Raw genomic sequence first — 17,577 nt, 5'->3', positions numbered from 1 at the left:
AGAGCATCACTGATAAAGGAAATGGAGCTGTTTCTGTTCAATAAGAGATAAAGTTGATAGGGATTTCCAGCTAATAAAATAATACCAGGAAGGAGAATATGTTAAAAAAAAAAAGCAAAATAACATATGGCAGAGAGAAGATTAATAAGAAGTAAGTTGGAGCTGAATTTAAAGTGGAGTCATGTAAATATTTTCTCCTGTGATTTCTACATTTATTCTACTTATGTTACTTCTATGTATTACCATTTGATCCTTATAGCTCTAGATTTATCTTATTTCTAGGTCATAAATACCTATAAAATGTTTTAGCACACCCCTCCACACACACACATACTGTGAGTAAAACCAATAATGTAATAAACATTGATGGTGATTGAAAAGTAACTTGTATTTATCAAGATTACCTTCTTATTTACTGCTTCAGGTCTCCAGGGTGGTCGGATGTTTTTCAACGCTGTTAAGGAGGGTGATACTGTGATATTTGCCAGTGATGATGAGCAGGATAGAATACTCTGGGTTCAAGCCATGTACAGAGCCACAGGTCAATCCTACAAGCCTGTTCCTGCAAGTCAAGCTCAGAAGATGAATCTTAAGGGAGGCAATGCCAACACAGATATATCCCCACTTTGTAAGTTGGCTTTTCTTTTCTTTTTTGGCTTTGGTTTTGGTTTTTTTGCTGGTAAAATATGTAGCAGTTCCCTCAATGAAGTTTAATTAAGCAGAACTTATTCACTAGGCAAATGTGTCTAACAGTTCATTGTTAGCCAGAAGCTCTTTAACTCAGATTATTATTAACAACAAGGGAAATCCTGACTTGCAGGTCATTATTTTTATTATAATCCATGAAAATACAGCAATTAGCTTCATATTCCTTACAATTGACCCATATATTACCATGGAGACGGTGTTTGGTTTGCATTATATTTTTCATTAGCCAGCTAGTGTAGTGTTGAGTAGAAAACTGTCAATCTATTCTCACAATTTTTATAGATTTAGGTCAGCTTTATCATACATTGTACGTATAAGTTACCAAAAAATTGCTGTGTGGACATTGCAGTACATTGTGAGTTGAAAGGCAATAGTTGGGCTCCTGGGTATTTTTTTTGGCACATACTGTAATATTAAATTACATATAAAAAATTCTTTAAATCATTCAGGTTTAAATTTTCATCACCTTTCTTTGAGGAAAGTATGGTTTCAGAGAAATTGAGGTAGATAGCATATATTAAACATATTTTAAATCTTCATATTATGTCTTTGAAAGTATTCTGTCATGTAGATGTCTGCACAAAGGAAGTGCTTTTTTTATGTTGTTACAGAGGCTGAATGCAATCCAATGACCTTTTGTAGTAGCCATCAAATTTCTGGAACATCATGTGATTATTATACAATAATCCTTCTTCATTATCATATAACCATACATGCATAGTGATAGAAGGGAGACATATGTTTTAGACTAAACTTGGTTTAGTGTCTGAAGTCTGCAGCAGGTTGATCCAAAGCCATTATCTTCCCTCAGTCCTGCTGCCACTCACTCTCGCGACCTTCTATTCATCCTCTAATCTTATATCAGTTTGCTTTTAGAAAATTGATTTAGTAAAATGTTTTAGAAAAGTTTCAGAAAACTTTTTAGTAAAATGTTCTTGTTAAACTTAGTAATATTTATCTAAAATCCTGCGGAGCTCTCAATGTCGTTGAGCTTTTCAATGTCAAGATCATTGAAAAAAGTTGAATCTCACAAAAGCACTGAAATCTGTTTTTCATCTGAAAAAATTTGGAAGGGCATTAATCTGAAACACTTTGTGAAGTAATCTTTCATTATGGGGCCATTAAGGTGAAGTAGGATGGAAGTAACATTGCAAAAGCAAAGGTGGGGCAACAGCCAAGAAGTGGTTCTGCTCACCTCCTGCCAACTCCCTGGATTTGTGCTCAGTGGTGGGAGTTCACTGAGTTCCTGCCTAATGTCCCTACTTCATGGGCAGCAATTAGAAAGTAAAAAAGAAGTGACCACTGACAGCAGTAGCCAAGGACCTGCTCCTGCTTTTGGACAGTGTTTACGTGGAAGTGAAAGCAGCTAGAAAACTCTGACCATGGGGCAGTGAAAATTTTAGAAAGAAAAAAGTACAAAAACCAATCACAAGTTTGGATATACTGAAATGGTGTTTTCAGAGATAAAATTACTGATAATATTAAAGAATTAAACCGCAAGATTGTCACGTCTTGATATTATTTTAGACATTGTTTTAGAGAGACTACAGTTCTTAGATGGAAACCACAAAAAAGTAAGGATTATTTTAAAGATGTTTTGAGGCAAGCTCAAAGACCTAAAATATCATGTATTTTTCTGTCATGCTTATGTATCTACTTACACAAACTCATATGACTGAACTGTATATAAAGCAAAATTCCATGTTTAAATTATTATTTTCTTTTGGGTTTACTACACTTCAGTGTTGATATTTTGTAATAATTCACAAAATAATTCATAACTTACAATAATTCATAAATTTCTTCACAATAGAGTAACTTGTGGAATTTAATTTAATGTGATACTTAGAACCATTGTTTGACTGATTTCTGTAATAACTCCAGTTCTCTCTAAGTGAGGAAATTTTTTTATTTAGTCTCTTATATTGAGGTAGAAATGGGCATAATCAAATTAATCCATTTTTAAGAAACTTCAGGAACTGGGGCTTTTAGATATAACCTTAAATAATTTTCTAAGAGTCCTACTTCCTTTAAATATATGCTGTGCTGAATTTCTTGAGGCATAGTTTTACTCCTAAGAACACTCTATAGCTGACCTTTTGTCACATTTAAATAGATTCAGTTTCACAAGAAGTTCATTTTCTTTTCCCCTAGAAAAATGTTTACATGAAGCTAAGTGTCTTTTATTTTTAATCAAGATATAACAGCACATACTTGAGAGCTGGCATATGTATTAAATGAAATTAATTTCCTTTTTTGTCCTTGTTACTATGGCACATTTTTAGTATTAGGAAATACAGTTTTGAACAGATAATTTGTCAGTTACTATTTTTATGATCTTTAGTTTCCTATTGATGCACAATTTAAGCATTTCCAGCCAATAGGAGATCACATTGTTTTAGTTTCTGCAGTATATCATGCAGTGACATCTCCACATACAGAAAGCAGAAAACCAGCTTGGGCTTTGTGAAACAAATGTCAGTTAACAGCATTGAAACCTCAAAAGTCTGTCCCCATTTTCTTTATCCTCTAAGATGAAAAATCAACTCACCCTGACAAAATGTTCCAAAAGAATTTTCAGTAACTTGGAGAAAATTAAATATCTTTAAACTGCAGGATGTAAAAAAATCAGCTTGAGGAGAAATGTTTCAATATTTTTCTGTATTGTGCTTAAAAAATCTTCTTTCTTCCTGAAATTTTCTTGATGGTTAGAAAAATATCTGAAAGTGGTATTTAACAGAATCAAACTACTGTTGTACTTGTCCAACTTCTAAAATGTATACTAGTCAATTTTTTCATCTCTAAGTAACTTGGTATTGCAGTGTTGTGGTATTTAGTGACTCCAAAACAAAAGTGAAGATAGGCTAATGTCAGCAATGATCAAGAAAAGGAGACTGACCTTCAGATCCACTGTTCTGCATAAGCATGTTGAATGAAAGAATAGAATCTTTAAGGATGTATGACTGTAGAATAGCCAGAAGTTTCCCAAGGACATTAATGTTTCAGGGAAAGCACCAATGAAAAACAGATTAATTTGAATCACATAAAGGTTCAGGAAGTGATCCCTTTTTAATGAGCAATGTATTAAGAGATACATTCATACAGTTGAAAAGGCTGCTGGAGTACTTAGCACTGCTAATAACTTGTTCATAACCCAGGTGTTAAAAGCAGCACATGACGGGGATTGTCATGTCTTAATGAAGAAATACAAAGCCAAACATCATTCTGAACCTACACCCTCATGAGTTCAGAGGGGTAAAGAATTGGAAGAGACAATCTCTTGCAACTCATTACATTTTTAGAAACAAACAAGTCAAAGGTATTTTTTTTATTTGGCATAGTTTTCTCAGCAGGTTTGGCAGCTTTATGTCCACCATACCCTTTTAGTAACTCCATCCTCCCTGCATGTTTCCCCATTCCCCTTATGTCCATTTCCTGCTTTCCTCCAGCCATCCCTGTCTCCCTTTTAGAAAGAAAATGTTTACACCAGCCTCCACCACCTTAGGCAGCCAGTAAGTCACCTGTGTGTTCTCTTCTTAACTAGTCAGGAACATTAAAAACTATCCACAATCCTCTTCAGATCTGCCCTTCTACAAAATACTGGCAATCAGTCAGTGTGGTACCCCCAGCCCAACAGTCAGACCATATAGGCCAGCTGCTTTCTCATTCTCTGTCACTTTCTCTGCAGAAGTTATTTCATGTCCTGATACCTAAATTATAAAGTTCTGGGGTCATAGATTGTCTCTTTGGCCTGTGTAGTACTTTGGAGTCCTGGTCAATGATCAGGAGTCAAAATGTTCCCAGTGTAAGCTGTCACCATCTGTCTGGAGTGGCACTTGAAGGAATGTAATGCATGTCTTACCACTGTCTTTTCCAACCAGTTCCAGCCCCTTCTGGAACAGAGTCATAGTTCTTACCCTACCAGTCTTAGTCTTTAAATCTTTTTAATCCCTACAATACCAGATTGCTTGCCTCTACCTCTCTTCTTTCCTGCTTGCCTGAGCTAGTTCAAATTGCTTTTGCGATGCTTAAAATCAAGCAGAGATGTTACTGAGAGGCACAAAAAGGAGTAGGTCACCACTCAGCAAGGCCAGTACCTGTAGTTCACCCTAGCACAGAGCAGATGATGCAAGAAATGTGTATTTGCTTCTAGGCTGGAACAGGGCAGAGATGTTGTGTAGGGATGCTAGAACCACTTGAGAGCGTGCCATAAACATGAAAATCTTGGTAGTCTTAATTCACTCAACTTTGCATGATCTGAGTCACCAAGGATGTGATGATTTTAAAGCCTTTGCAGCTGGACTAAAATTTAAGGTTTCTTGCAAAGATGGCAAAAGGCATACTTAGAATGCTGTTCTGCCCTAATGAGTATCTTTGTCTAAAAGAGCATCCAAAGAATGTGCTAAAACTTCTGTAATAGCTTTTGTTAGTTTTTAACATTGCTTGAAAATATATTTATTTATCCTATCTCGATTTAAAAAAAAGGATCATTTCCAAAAGATAAAATATACAACCTGAAACAGGCAGTGCGACATAGAAATAGCAGCCAATGATTTTGAGTTAAAGGCAACATGGAAAGCATGGCAACAAATTTGATTAAGAAGGGAAGAAAAACTAATTGTGAAAAAGCTAGAAAAATATTACTGCTTCAGTGCTCTCCCCAGATATCTTCCCAATATTTTCCAAGATTGAGAAACTGTAGTGAAAAATGAATTTGTATTTTTTTCTTTGTGACAATATAGCTCCTTATATGCCTTTTGCATTTGCTTGCTGTTTGAACAGGACATCTAAAGCTCATTTGTGTAAGAATTTTAAAAAAGCAATTACTAACAATTTTTAAAGGAGAGTCTTGAGTAATTTTTTAGTCACAGTCATATACCATTTATTAATTGCTCACGATTCTTGCTCAAATTCTTAAATTTGTTTTAATTCCTTTTTGTTTCAAAATATTTGCCAGTTATCTTGTTTGTACATCATAGCAATAAACGAAAATGTAATGTATTACTCTAGATCTATTTTTCTGTTATTTCCTGCTTGCCTACAGCTGGCAAAGGTAAGTTTTTAGTTGTTTTGCTGTTGCTTAAATATATTTGGTAACAGATCTTCTGTGACTGTTTGACAATGTTATTTGTACTACTTGATTCACTCAAAAAGAATCAGTCATGGATCTTTCTTTTAGAATTAAATCTAGCAAATATTTATACTTTTAAATCAATGCTTTTGCTTATTTGCCCAAATTATGTAATAGCAAATTCTGCTTTCACAAGCTGTATTGTGTTCAATAGGTCACATTACTCATTATGATCATCTGGATACTGTATCACTGTGCTGGATCTGTTTCATTTGCAACATCCAATCTCCTGATTTCAAAATACTTAAATTACTTGTCAGTACTTACACCTTTTCTCTTAAAAAGGGGGATTTTCTTTTATATTGATGTGCTTAACCAGAGAAAAAACCAAAAGGTTGTTTTAAGAATGATTCAGCTCTGTATAATTTTCTAAATAATAGCAATAAGAAATATTAGTACTTCTTTTTTGTCATATGTCTTACTATGAAAAATGTTTATAGTATATGATAAACCTGATATAAGAAGGAAAATTTATAAGAAATGCTGAAATCAGTCACATTAAATATAATGTGGATTTGAAAAGAATTTTATCTGGGTTTGAACATTTTGGAAGCTACAGATAACTTCATATGTTGTTCAGTACTTTTGGACATGCAGTTGTGTTGATGTCAGTTGTTTATCTTTGAATTAATGTTTTTAAATGCAGTTAAATTTCACTAATTAAGAGAGAGCATTTGTTGTACCTATGTCAAAAATATGAGCTAGATTTGTCATTATGATAGGCTAGTCTAATGCTCATTGAAATATTGCTAATCTGTGTAATCACATATGCTACAGATATTTCAAGCATTTAAAACACATGCTGCTGCTTCTCTGGGGTGATGGTCTCATACCTTACACCATCGACATATTGTCATACTGTTTATTTGCTACATCCACCTTGGTGAAATCTGTCACATGGATGTGACTCTTGCTTTGACAATGCAAAGCCAAGTGATATGAATTAGTTTCTGCATCTTTCTAGGATTTGATGTTGCAGATCCTTCAGCTTGAATTAAATAATTCTCCCATCCACAAATACAGCTGAAAGTTGGACTTGACATGGATCAATATGATCTGGGGCTAAATTTCTAAATGTGACTGATTATGTTAGCATCATGCCCACAGATCAATATTGAGTTTTATTATGAACCTGACTCTATAATTGGGTTTAATCAATAAACTTTTGTCTCCTTTCTTTAGAAATTTTAGATTTCTACTATGCAGGTTTTCAAAATTGCATTTAGGATACACTTAGATCTATACTTTTCTGGTAACGAATATAAAAAGACCTAGGTTTGAATTTAAAGGAACAAAGAGCTAAGACTCTATTGAAAGGGGAAGTCAATTTTAAGTTGATAGGACTGTTCACCCCAGTACAGTCTATAGAATCCAAGACAGCTAATGTGCTAATACGTAACTAGTCCTTTTGGGCACTGTAAGGCTTTTTCTGTCCATACTAGATAGATAATTCACATTGAAGACTTTGACAAAACATAACATTAATGAAAGCAATCACTAGAGCTTCTCTTTTGATAAACCCGCGGGGTTTAAAGGCGTTGAAAAATGCAATCTGTGAAGAACAATAAATTTGGGCCTTTGATTGAAGTGCCATTTGGGATGGTATGCTTTCTCAATGTATTTACGCAAAAATGCTGCTCCCTTTTTCAGTACACTTTGCTGGAAGGTTGAAGGAGCTCTTTGCCATTACTACATTAAGGTTCGTCTCATTAAAAGCTGAGTACAAAAAGAAGGCTGGAAATGACCTAGCTCAAGCCAGTGTGTTCATTTCTGCTCCAGTTTGCCATTTGAGAAGTAGGCTTCAAGCCATGATGAATATTTCTATTAAGTGGTACTTTGAACTGCAGTAAAGATGCTCTTTCTTTTCTGAAGAAATAAATGCATAAACCTGTTTGGGGTTCTTTTTGGTTTTTTTCTCTTTCTTTTCCTTTTTTTAGAATATTTTGTGGTTATTTTCCTAAAATTAGAAGGAGAGCCAAACCAGGAAATTACAGAATATTTTTCATTTCTACTCATAACATTGTTTTTAAATTGAAACATTTTCTGATCCCACTAGAAAACAATACTTTAATGCTTTTTTCATGTACTATGTTGTGTTTTCTGGCAGCCTTTCTAAGTTTTGGTTTATCTGTCAGTGGGTAGCAATTATTTTTTTCACTGTTACACTCCATAAATTGATATGATTGATAGAAAAATAATTCAGTAATGATATTTTCAGATTAAAATATAATGATTCTATAATAATTCGCCTGCAAGCATTCCTCTATATGAGTTATTTCTTTGAGATACTTTCAAGAAAGCTTAGATATTGAGACTTATATGCCATGCATACACTGGTGTTTGTAAGTCTGAGCACACACTCACATGTATTGTTCTGCACATTTTTCCTTTGTATAACAGATACAGACCGTGGCCAGAAACATGGCATGGATGAGTTTATTTCTGCTAATCCCTGCAAATTTGACCATGCTTCCCTCTTTAGACTGCTTCAGAGACAGACCTTGGATCACAGATTGAATGACTCCTATTCTTGTTTGGTGAGTACTGACTGAAAGATAGACATAAAGAAGTGAGAAATAGTTGTTACAAAGTAGTCCTTTCTTCCTCGTTCATTCAACAACTGCAGTTGTAGGTGGAATAAAGGGTCCAATCGATTGGTTTTAAATTTGAAAATTACATACTTGCAAGCGGCTACTGTGCCACTCAATAGAAAGCAAAGAGACACGAGCTGTCTTCAATTTCATCAGCTGAAATTTATCATGTCCTCTGGGGAGGTTTGAATAAAACCAGAAAGTTTTGACAATAGCAAGAGCTCCTGTGGTAGAATTTACTGACACCTGTACAGGCATTTTAAGGTCCAGATGTGGTTGCCTCAGCTCAGAGATTTTCACCTGTCTTATAATTCTTCATTCCACTCTGGTGTGAAGGCAAAACACCAAAGAAGGGAGGCAGACCCATAACCAATATAGATACGTGGGCATATATGCATTACCTGAACTGCAAGTAACAAAGGGAAGTCTAATCATTACACAAAAACAAATAGAATGTGATCTCTGTATCAAAATGAATGTTTTCCACATTCAAATACCATCATTACCATCATAAAAGGCAAGATGCTTGCTGCAGTTTCCTTTTTGTACAATCATTATCTGTTCTGTGCTTTGCAAACTAGTTGGGGATGGGGCTGCTTAGGTTTTGTTTTCATTAGGGAAGAAAACCAGCAGCAATCTCATGGAAGTTCATCAGATTATACACACTTGTTAAACAGGTTTGTATGGGGCAGACCTCATAACTTCCTGAGGCTTTATTTTTCACCTGATATTACACCTGAAATAGTGATCTCTCACTAAGAATCTAAAATGCCTCACAGCACGTAATTTTTTTTCACTTTAATGTCCCAACAGCAACAAAAAAAAAAGATAATGGGGATTTTTACTTATTTTTCCATTGTTCTGACTAGTCTTGTAACACAAAGATAATAATTGGAATTTTTAGGATTGTTTGCAGTTGTTAAAAAGGAGGAAAATTATTCTTTGATGACAGTTGCCTCCCTTTTAAAATACTGCCAGATACATATGTATAGAAAAGTTAAAGGATTCATTTTCTGTCTGGGGGTTGCACACTGTGTCAAAGAGGCCTGAAGGTACATCTGTACAAAGTAATTGGCACTCAAAGAGAAAATGGTTAGCTTTCTACCAGTGCATTGGGGTCAAACTCTTTTTTTATAATAATAATATAGTAAGACACTTAATATAACCTTGAAATCAGGAACTTTTAGAAGAGGTTAGGTGAAATGCACAGTGCTATAGCAACCATAAAGCAGATGTATTTCTTACAGTTCTTTTTTAAATTCAGCTTTAAATAAGTGGAATGGGTGATTTTTTTTAATTGCATATTTAACTACATTTTTTTTATTTTAAAACAATTGGGAATGTCAAGGTAACAATAGAATACATGGACTTGTAAGTGTGATTTTTCTTTTCTGTAACAGCTTATTTCCCATAATCTTATAGAAACAATTCGTCCCTTATTTCAACAAATACAGTGTAACCACACATATGACTTGTAAAAAAATTTTAAACCATAGGAATTAATATTATGCAAAATTCTGTTATTTAAAAAATAATCTGTTAATTATTGTGTAACCTAAATTTCTTCAATTCTACATTCTTCTTGGAATAGGGAGAGTATTGAGGGGGTGGGGGAATTTGGGTTTGGGGTTTTTTTCAATTATAAAATTAAAAAAAATATGTGGTTATCTAGTACCAGTACTTTGTAGGACATATTTATGTGTTTGAGAGAGTTGTGTATGATGTGGGATTGAACAAGGGCAAGGAAAGCACACATTTATATAAAAAACAACCACTCAATCAGATGTTTTAAGAGAGACTGAAGTTAAATTAATGAGTTCTTAACAATTTTGTATTCTTGTCACAATTCTATCTTATGAGAATGAGCAGAAATTTTAATAGTTTGCTTTTGTACTGCTAGGCAATGATATGCAACATTTTGTTATGTTTTCCATAAAAACATAGGGAGAGATCAGTGACAATAACAACAAATTGGGAGAATATCAATCACAACAACCACTGTTAATTATATCTAGGGCTAGCATACATATTATTGCAAAAATACAGTTAAAATCTGCTTTCTTTCTTCTTGCAGTAGAATACCATATTTTGTATGAAACACTGTGTAAGCTGTATGAGGCATTGCTACATGATCAGATTAACATGCTGAGTATTGTTCTGGGTTCTAAAGCTAAGTGTTCTCTAGAAATAGATGAAGCTCCTTAAAGGCAGTAGAAACACTGATTTCAAAGAAATTAATTTGGAGCAAAGATTATTAAATATTAAATACCATTGAGGTGTTCTTGTTTGCATATAGTATGTTAAATTGAGGAGTTTGGGGAAAATATAAAGCTTGAATTCTTGTCTCAAACAAGTATTTTTGTGAAGTAAAGAAACCACAGATTTTTTAAAACTGATGTGAATATATTTTTAAGTTTTGTTCAATAGTATTTCTGCTGATATTTTGTACAAATATTAACCATCGGATCTTGCAGAAGTATTCACAAGCATTAGGGAAATATTGGTCTTCAGCTGCTATATTGATGTTATAAATTCTTTATTTTGCAAAATCATTTTGCTTGTCCAAGTTATTTGTATATTTGAGTTCAGGTATTCCTTAATCCCTCTTAACCATTTGATGAGATGGAATGATGAGAGATAATGAGAGGGAAATATCACCATAATCAAAACACGAACAAAGAAAAATGCTTACGTAGAACAGCTGTGCAGTATTTGTAGTTTTCCAAGGTTTATGTTTTTCTCCATGTTGCTTTTTGGAAGCTCACTCTGCTACTTCTTATCATATTTCTGCATCAAGACTCAATTATATTTTTACAGTCTGGAGTCACTCAAGAACTGTTTTTATCATGTGAAGGAGTCTGTACTTTGCTCATGTCTGTGTCAGGGTTAAGCTGTTCTCATCAAGACTCTGACCAAGAAATCTCTCAGTAAGCTTGAGAATATCTAATAATTATTTAAGGTCAAATCTAACTCAGGTGGCTTTTAACAAGCTACCTAGCTTTGCATCTCTTTACTAGTAAAAGTTGTTTTAAAGTTGTTAGAAGTGCATGCATGTTACATGGGTAAAGGGTAGAATTGTGGTAAGAATTTTAAAGTTGCAGCCACAGAGAAATGACCATCCAGAAACTGTGCTTTAATGTCTGTGTTAATGTCCTTCAGCATTTCCCAAATTTTATTTTTCATCTTACAATTGATTGAACAAAATAAATTATTTTAAATGTTAGTTTATTTTAGATTTTAATATATGACTTAATCTTTGGATGTATTAGCATGTTTTTTGTAAACAAGGTATTTCATAGTAGTGCTATCTGTAACTGCAAATAGTTTCCTGACATTTAATCCTTTCAGTAAGAGGGCTATTGTAGGGTCTAGTTTCAGTGCCGTCAGCATTAGTCAGATGGAAATCATTCTAATATAAAAAGTTTATGTAGTGGGCATAAAAATCTATGTTTCTATTCTTTGTCTGATTTAAAGCTGAGAGTGGGAAAATAAATCTCAAAATGTTGTGTGTTTTTTTGCCTTTCAGGGCTGGTTTAGCCCAGGTCAGGTGTTCGTGTTGGATGAGTACTGCGCTCGCTATGGGGTGCGAGGCTGCCACCGCCATCTCTGCTATCTCGATGAACTGATTGAATATTCAGAAAATGGTTCTGTCATTGATCCAACCTTGCTCCACTACAGCTTTGCATTTTGTGCTTCTCATGTTCATGGTAACAGGTAATTTAATGATATCTTTCCTAATCCATAGTATTTAAATGCATAGTCTGAATAAAAGTATTTATAGGCTCTTGCATTCACCAGTCTGGGAACTGCACACAACAGAAATCAGTTCATGAAAGTTTCTTCAGGGGTACTGGAGGTTCCATACAGATTACTGTTAAAAGAAATCTTTTAGCATGTACTGTCTTAATGCAATATGTTTTCAAGATAAAAAACTGTTAAAAGGGTAATCTTCTTCATTCTGCATTTATATTGTGGTACTAAATGGTGTTTCCAGTAAACATTTTGAATAATTATGCAATTTAAGGGAAATTTTGACTCTTTCTGCAGTCTGTAGCTTGGCAACTAGTCATACTATACTGTGTTCTTGTGTCTGCGCTGTTACAGAGAGAAATAACTTCTATTGGGAATTAGCTGTAAGCCCCAGCCAGGAAGAGCTAGGGCACTTCTGGAATCCTTTCCATTAGACAGGTAGACTACTTCAGGAGCTTTTGGCCACAGTGATTGTCTTGGTATCTTCATTCCACTTGCAAGTGAAAGAGTTAGAAAAAAAATAAGTTGTTGCTTTGCTATTTTTGCACATTCTTTAAAAGAAGCAGTGCTTCATCTATGTCTTATTCCAGACTGTGAGAGGACAAGCTCTGCTGCTGGAGAGTGCCAATTGCAGATCACTAGCTCAGGTCAGGAGGGACCACAGGAGATCTCTGGGCAAACCTCCTGCATGAGGCAGGGTCAGTTATGAGGTCAGACCAGGTTGCTCAGGGCTTTTTCCAGTCAGGACTTTACCCTGTTTGAACCTGTCTAATTTCAGTGTAGTTATATCTATTGCCTGCTGTCTACCCCAGAGGGCTGTCATTCAGTCCACCACATCACCTCCCTTTCTCCAGGCTGAGCAAGCCCATCTCCCTCAGCCTCACATCAGAACACGTGCTCTGGTGTCTCACCATCACAGTGGCAACTCAATAAACTTGTTCCCTGTCTTCCTTGTATTTGAGTGGGAAGTGGGGCAGGCAATCTATCAAATTATAGGAGAACATGCATTTATGTCTATTTTGTGCACAAGAGGCGTAGACTGCTGTATGGAATATGTTTAAGAAGTCCAGAAATAGCAAGGAGAAACCCAATAGATCCTCCCAAGTGGTCCAATCCTGCCACTAGGGGAAAACATCACAATCCCAAAAGGAAATTACTCTCAGGAAGTCCCCAAACTGAATCTTGATTAGGATTGGAAGAGAGATTTACTGTCCAAGATGTATGCTTATGTTGCTTTGCTACCAGCCAGGCACAGAGGCTGTTTTACTTGTCCTCAAGCCAGAGAAGAAGAGCTAATCCTTAGGAAGGATATTGTTTCCTTCACTGGCTCAGACAAAGCCTCGTCTGGAGCTGGGGATTTGTGACCTGAGTGATTTCATAGTGGTAGACTAACAATATATAATACATGATGATAATAATATCCAAAATTGAAATGTTTTTGAATGTGCTTGAAATGCTGTCAAGAATCTTAACATTCATACCAGTAAGTTAGGAGATTTCTGGCTTTTATTTGGTAACCTATTCTCTGTAAAAGCCTGCTTCTTCGTCGGTTCCTCAAGAACCTGACACATTTCTATTTCCCATTGAGTCCAAGTCTTTGTTGTTTCTCGCCTTTTTATTATTGGGTTCAACCTAAGCAGACAAACATATGTGATAATTGCTCAAACTTATTTCAAGAATTCAAAAGAAAGGTAAATACATTTCTTTTTATTTCATAATTTGAGTGAAGGACAACCGTGCACGCAGTGCATGAAAATATCTCAGAGAGCACATCATTTACACAGTGGTAAGCACTCTGTATTCTGTCTATTCCTACAGTACAGATATTCACTGAATAGCATTATGAGTGTTTTAGGAATAAAAGAAGTGTTGAACAGAGAGGGTCTGACTAGAACTGAGATATTGTAAAAAGGAAGAAAAAAGAAACATGAAGAAAGAAAAAAAGTAAGTCAAGGACAGAGGCAGACACACTCACTCAGAATGACAGACACAGATATACGGGCACATAATATACCCACTCATTCATTTACTGCAGCACTAAGAAATAGTAAAAGGTAAAAGAGAATTTCACAGACAATGCATGACAGGCCAAAGTTCTAGGCTGGTCCCTGGCGTTACACATTTTTGTTTTGTAAGTCAGTCTGGGAATCAGAAAGACCACAGAACAAAGGGCTTTATACTCTGGCCATGATGTATTTAATTTATATGTTACCTTTGCTTCACAGAGGGATCTTAGACCCTCCTCAAGCCTGAGAAAGATCATCAAAATTCATCTTGAAGTCAGATGGCAGAGGGGCATGTAGAAATGCAGCTGTATCTGTAGTTCACATTGTCCATTTCTTTTATGTATGAATTTTAAAATAACAGGCAATCTAGTGACATCAATCAAACAATCAGATACAAATTTCTTTCACCTTTGTTTCTGGTGAGGAGAATCTAAATCTGAATCAGCTTTGGCTCTTTCCACCCTTCATATGTTTTCAAAATTCTTCCAACATGTTTTTGAACCCTCAGGTGTCCCCTGTGCTGTTTTGCTGCACCGTAGGACCTGAAACTGCTGCAGGCTGTAGTCTGGCAGATTTTAACACAGTACCGTGGGTTTATTTCCAGACACCTGGAATAAACATGCAGAAGTTTTGTTGTCGTAGAGCTCCAGGGACATTGGGAGCACAGAAGAGACCTGAGCTCCAGAGTAAGCTGTATGCAGCAGACCTTGTCTCCTAATCTCAGGACTAGAGAACAGTCCCCAGCTCCTTTTTATTCTTTCCTGAGATGAAGATATAGACAACAACTTCTGCTAGATTTATCAAGCATACTTGTACTTTGTGGGTCTTATGCCAGTGTTGTTGGTTTAGGAACAGAAATGTCTACTCAGGGTCAAAGACAATGTGCTGAGTCCTAGACTGAGAAATTCAAAATTTATTTGTTCTTTCCCTTTCCTGTTTGTTAGTCCATTACAACTGGGCTAACAAACTGTTTATGTAGAAAAGGTATTTCTGCTTTTGTAGATGATAGTCTTAAAGCATTCTCTTCCTAAATAGCCAACAAGGAAAATATTTCACTAAAAAAATTGCTGAGCTGTGTTTAAACAAATATCATCCTTGGTTTTGAGTCAACTATTTTATTTTCTTCTGTAAATAAAATCGTATTTCATTGTCTGTACTTCTGGTGCTATGTAGATTTACTGTACCATCTCCTTTGGCTTCTCATCACCATGATTTTCTTTTAAAATATTCCATGGTCATTCAGATGAAATATTATATATAGTCCTCATCAATATAGTTAGTTCACAAGTAAACTTTTTGCTTTGCACTTATGCATAAATTTATTGCTGGTGAAAGTGAAATGGGTGGAACAGGGAACTATAGGACATTCCTGAATGATGACATTTCAGTCTAAACAGTCCAGGTAGGAGCTATTGTTTTCTTCCCCATCATGTTCACTCTTGTCTACTTTTCATGCTGTGACTTCTATTTAGTCCCTCTTGTCTGAAATGAATGCTGGTGGGTATCACATGAAGTGTGAAGTGACTTCTTTCCACCTGCTGAGTTACAGACTGAATTGAAAAATTCAAAATTCAAACATATTCCCTTGTTACAACTTTTCTTATTCAGAAAGATGTCTGATGAAATGGAAGTTCAGATATGAGAAGTGAATGTGCAAGTAAGGCTACAAAAATCAGTATATAACTGAAGATGAATAGGTTGGGAGTTTTTGTCTTTATTGTAAAAGCTTTGGCACGGGCGTGTTTCCATAGAAGAACAGTCATTGAGTCAGGATTCTTCTAAGCCAGTCAGTCATCTGTCTCCAGCATTGACCTGCTTGGAGTAAAAGAAGAGCAAGCATGTGCAATATTTCCTCTTTCTGACTCCCAGCTCCTTGCAGCTCAGAATATGCCCTGTTTGGTAACCTGGAGTGAGTCTTTATTTCAGATACTTGTCCATTGCACCCCTGAACCCTTTTCACCCTCAACACCTCTGGCAGCAAGTTCCACAACTCAGCCTCCTCTTGCTTGAAGAACTATTGCTTTGAACTTGACTCCTACACATCTCATTTCATGCTCTGCTGCTATTGGAGAGGTAAAGGAGAAAAAAGGAAAATCCTGTTCTGTCTCTTTGCTAGTTAAGATTCAAGAATTGGAAGTGAACAATACGATGATTGCATTGGACAGAAGTTTTCTGCTAGTTGCTTATCCTTTTCTGGTGTTTCCCAGTGTTGATTTGCTCCTTTGACTGGTACTGAACAGGAACAATTTAATGGAATTATCCATCATAAAACCAGGATCTCCATTCTGGTTTTATTCATCCTTACATTTATCTATTGTTTGTCACTGTTTTCTGTTGTATTGCTACCTGATTTCATGGGGTTTTTCTGGAATTCCACACTATGCTACATAACTATCATTAAAATTACAGTTTCTATCACCTCAGTTCTCAGCTGTTTGCCAGGTAATTTATAAATACTATAAAATAGCTCAAGTGTCAGCACAAATCTCTGCAGAACTTTACTGATAACATACCTTCATAGCAGGTACTCACATCTCTAATTTTAGATGTAAATGTAGGAACTTTTACTGAGACACTGTTTGATTGCCTTTAAAGCCTTGGATTAGGGACTGTCAAAAGAGCTTTGGAAATCCAGGTATTCCATATGAGTCAGGTCACACTCATCCACCTGTTTCCAATCTTTTTAGAGAACTCCAGGGTCAGAAGGTAAGATTTCTCTGTCTTACGGCTTCAAAGCCATACAGACTTGACAATAGGTAATATTTACCCAAATTTCCTTACTTTTATACTTAAATATCCTTATATTATAGTTCCTTCTGATGTTCTGGGATGCATGTAATACTTACTGGCCTGTATTTCCCTTGGCTCCCTGGAGACTTTTTCTGGTATTTATCCTCCCATTCTGATTCTTATCTCCCTTTCCCCAGAAGTTCTTGATGAGAACTTTCACATACCCACAGGTAATTCAGGTTGCCAGGTGGTCCTGGCAATTTACCATTGTCTGTTTTTTTCTCATTTGTTCCATAAAGGGTTTTTTAGTTTCTTTCATTTTTAAAGCATATTATGCTGAAAATGAAGAGTTCTTTTGCTATGGACAAAGAAGGGGTTCCAGCACAGAAGTCGTCTTAATAATAATTTACTTCATAATAATACACCAGTACAAAAAAATAGTTTTCTATTTCTGTAGTAGCCTTGCCCTCTCCGAAAACTACTTTTATGTCCTTGCCATCATTTGGCAGTGTAGATTTTCTCTCTGATAGGCTTCTTCCTTTGGTTATGCTTGGAGGAAACAGTAGAATAAAGGGTTTCACTTGACAAGAGAAATGAAACTATGGAAACTTTGGAGAGTGCTATGCATTCATATATTTCTTTTCATTTTTTGTGTTTTGTG

General features: G+C 35.5%; 1 protein-coding gene across 4 annotated transcripts in view; it reads left to right on the top strand.

Annotated features, from left to right (window-relative positions):
* CADPS2 (calcium dependent secretion activator 2) overlaps positions 1-17,577 on the top strand; it is a 285,197-nt gene that overhangs the window by 182,469 nt on the left and 85,151 nt on the right. For all 4 annotated transcript variants that reach the window (XM_066550639.1, XM_066550638.1, XM_066550637.1 and 1 more), the window contains exons 11-13: positions 425-628; positions 8,240-8,376; positions 11,957-12,144. In XM_066550639.1, the coding sequence (XP_066406736.1) occupies positions 425-628; positions 8,240-8,376; positions 11,957-12,144 (529 nt within the window). The remainder of the gene's footprint in view (positions 1-424; positions 629-8,239; positions 8,377-11,956; positions 12,145-17,577) is intronic.

This window comes from Molothrus aeneus, chromosome 5 (genome assembly GCF_037042795.1).
Source record: "Molothrus aeneus isolate 106 chromosome 5, BPBGC_Maene_1.0, whole genome shotgun sequence".
NCBI lineage: Eukaryota > Metazoa > Chordata > Aves > Passeriformes > Icteridae > Molothrus > Molothrus aeneus.
Note: the sequence above shows the minus strand (reverse complement) of the source record. Positions and strands in the feature narration are given on the sequence as shown.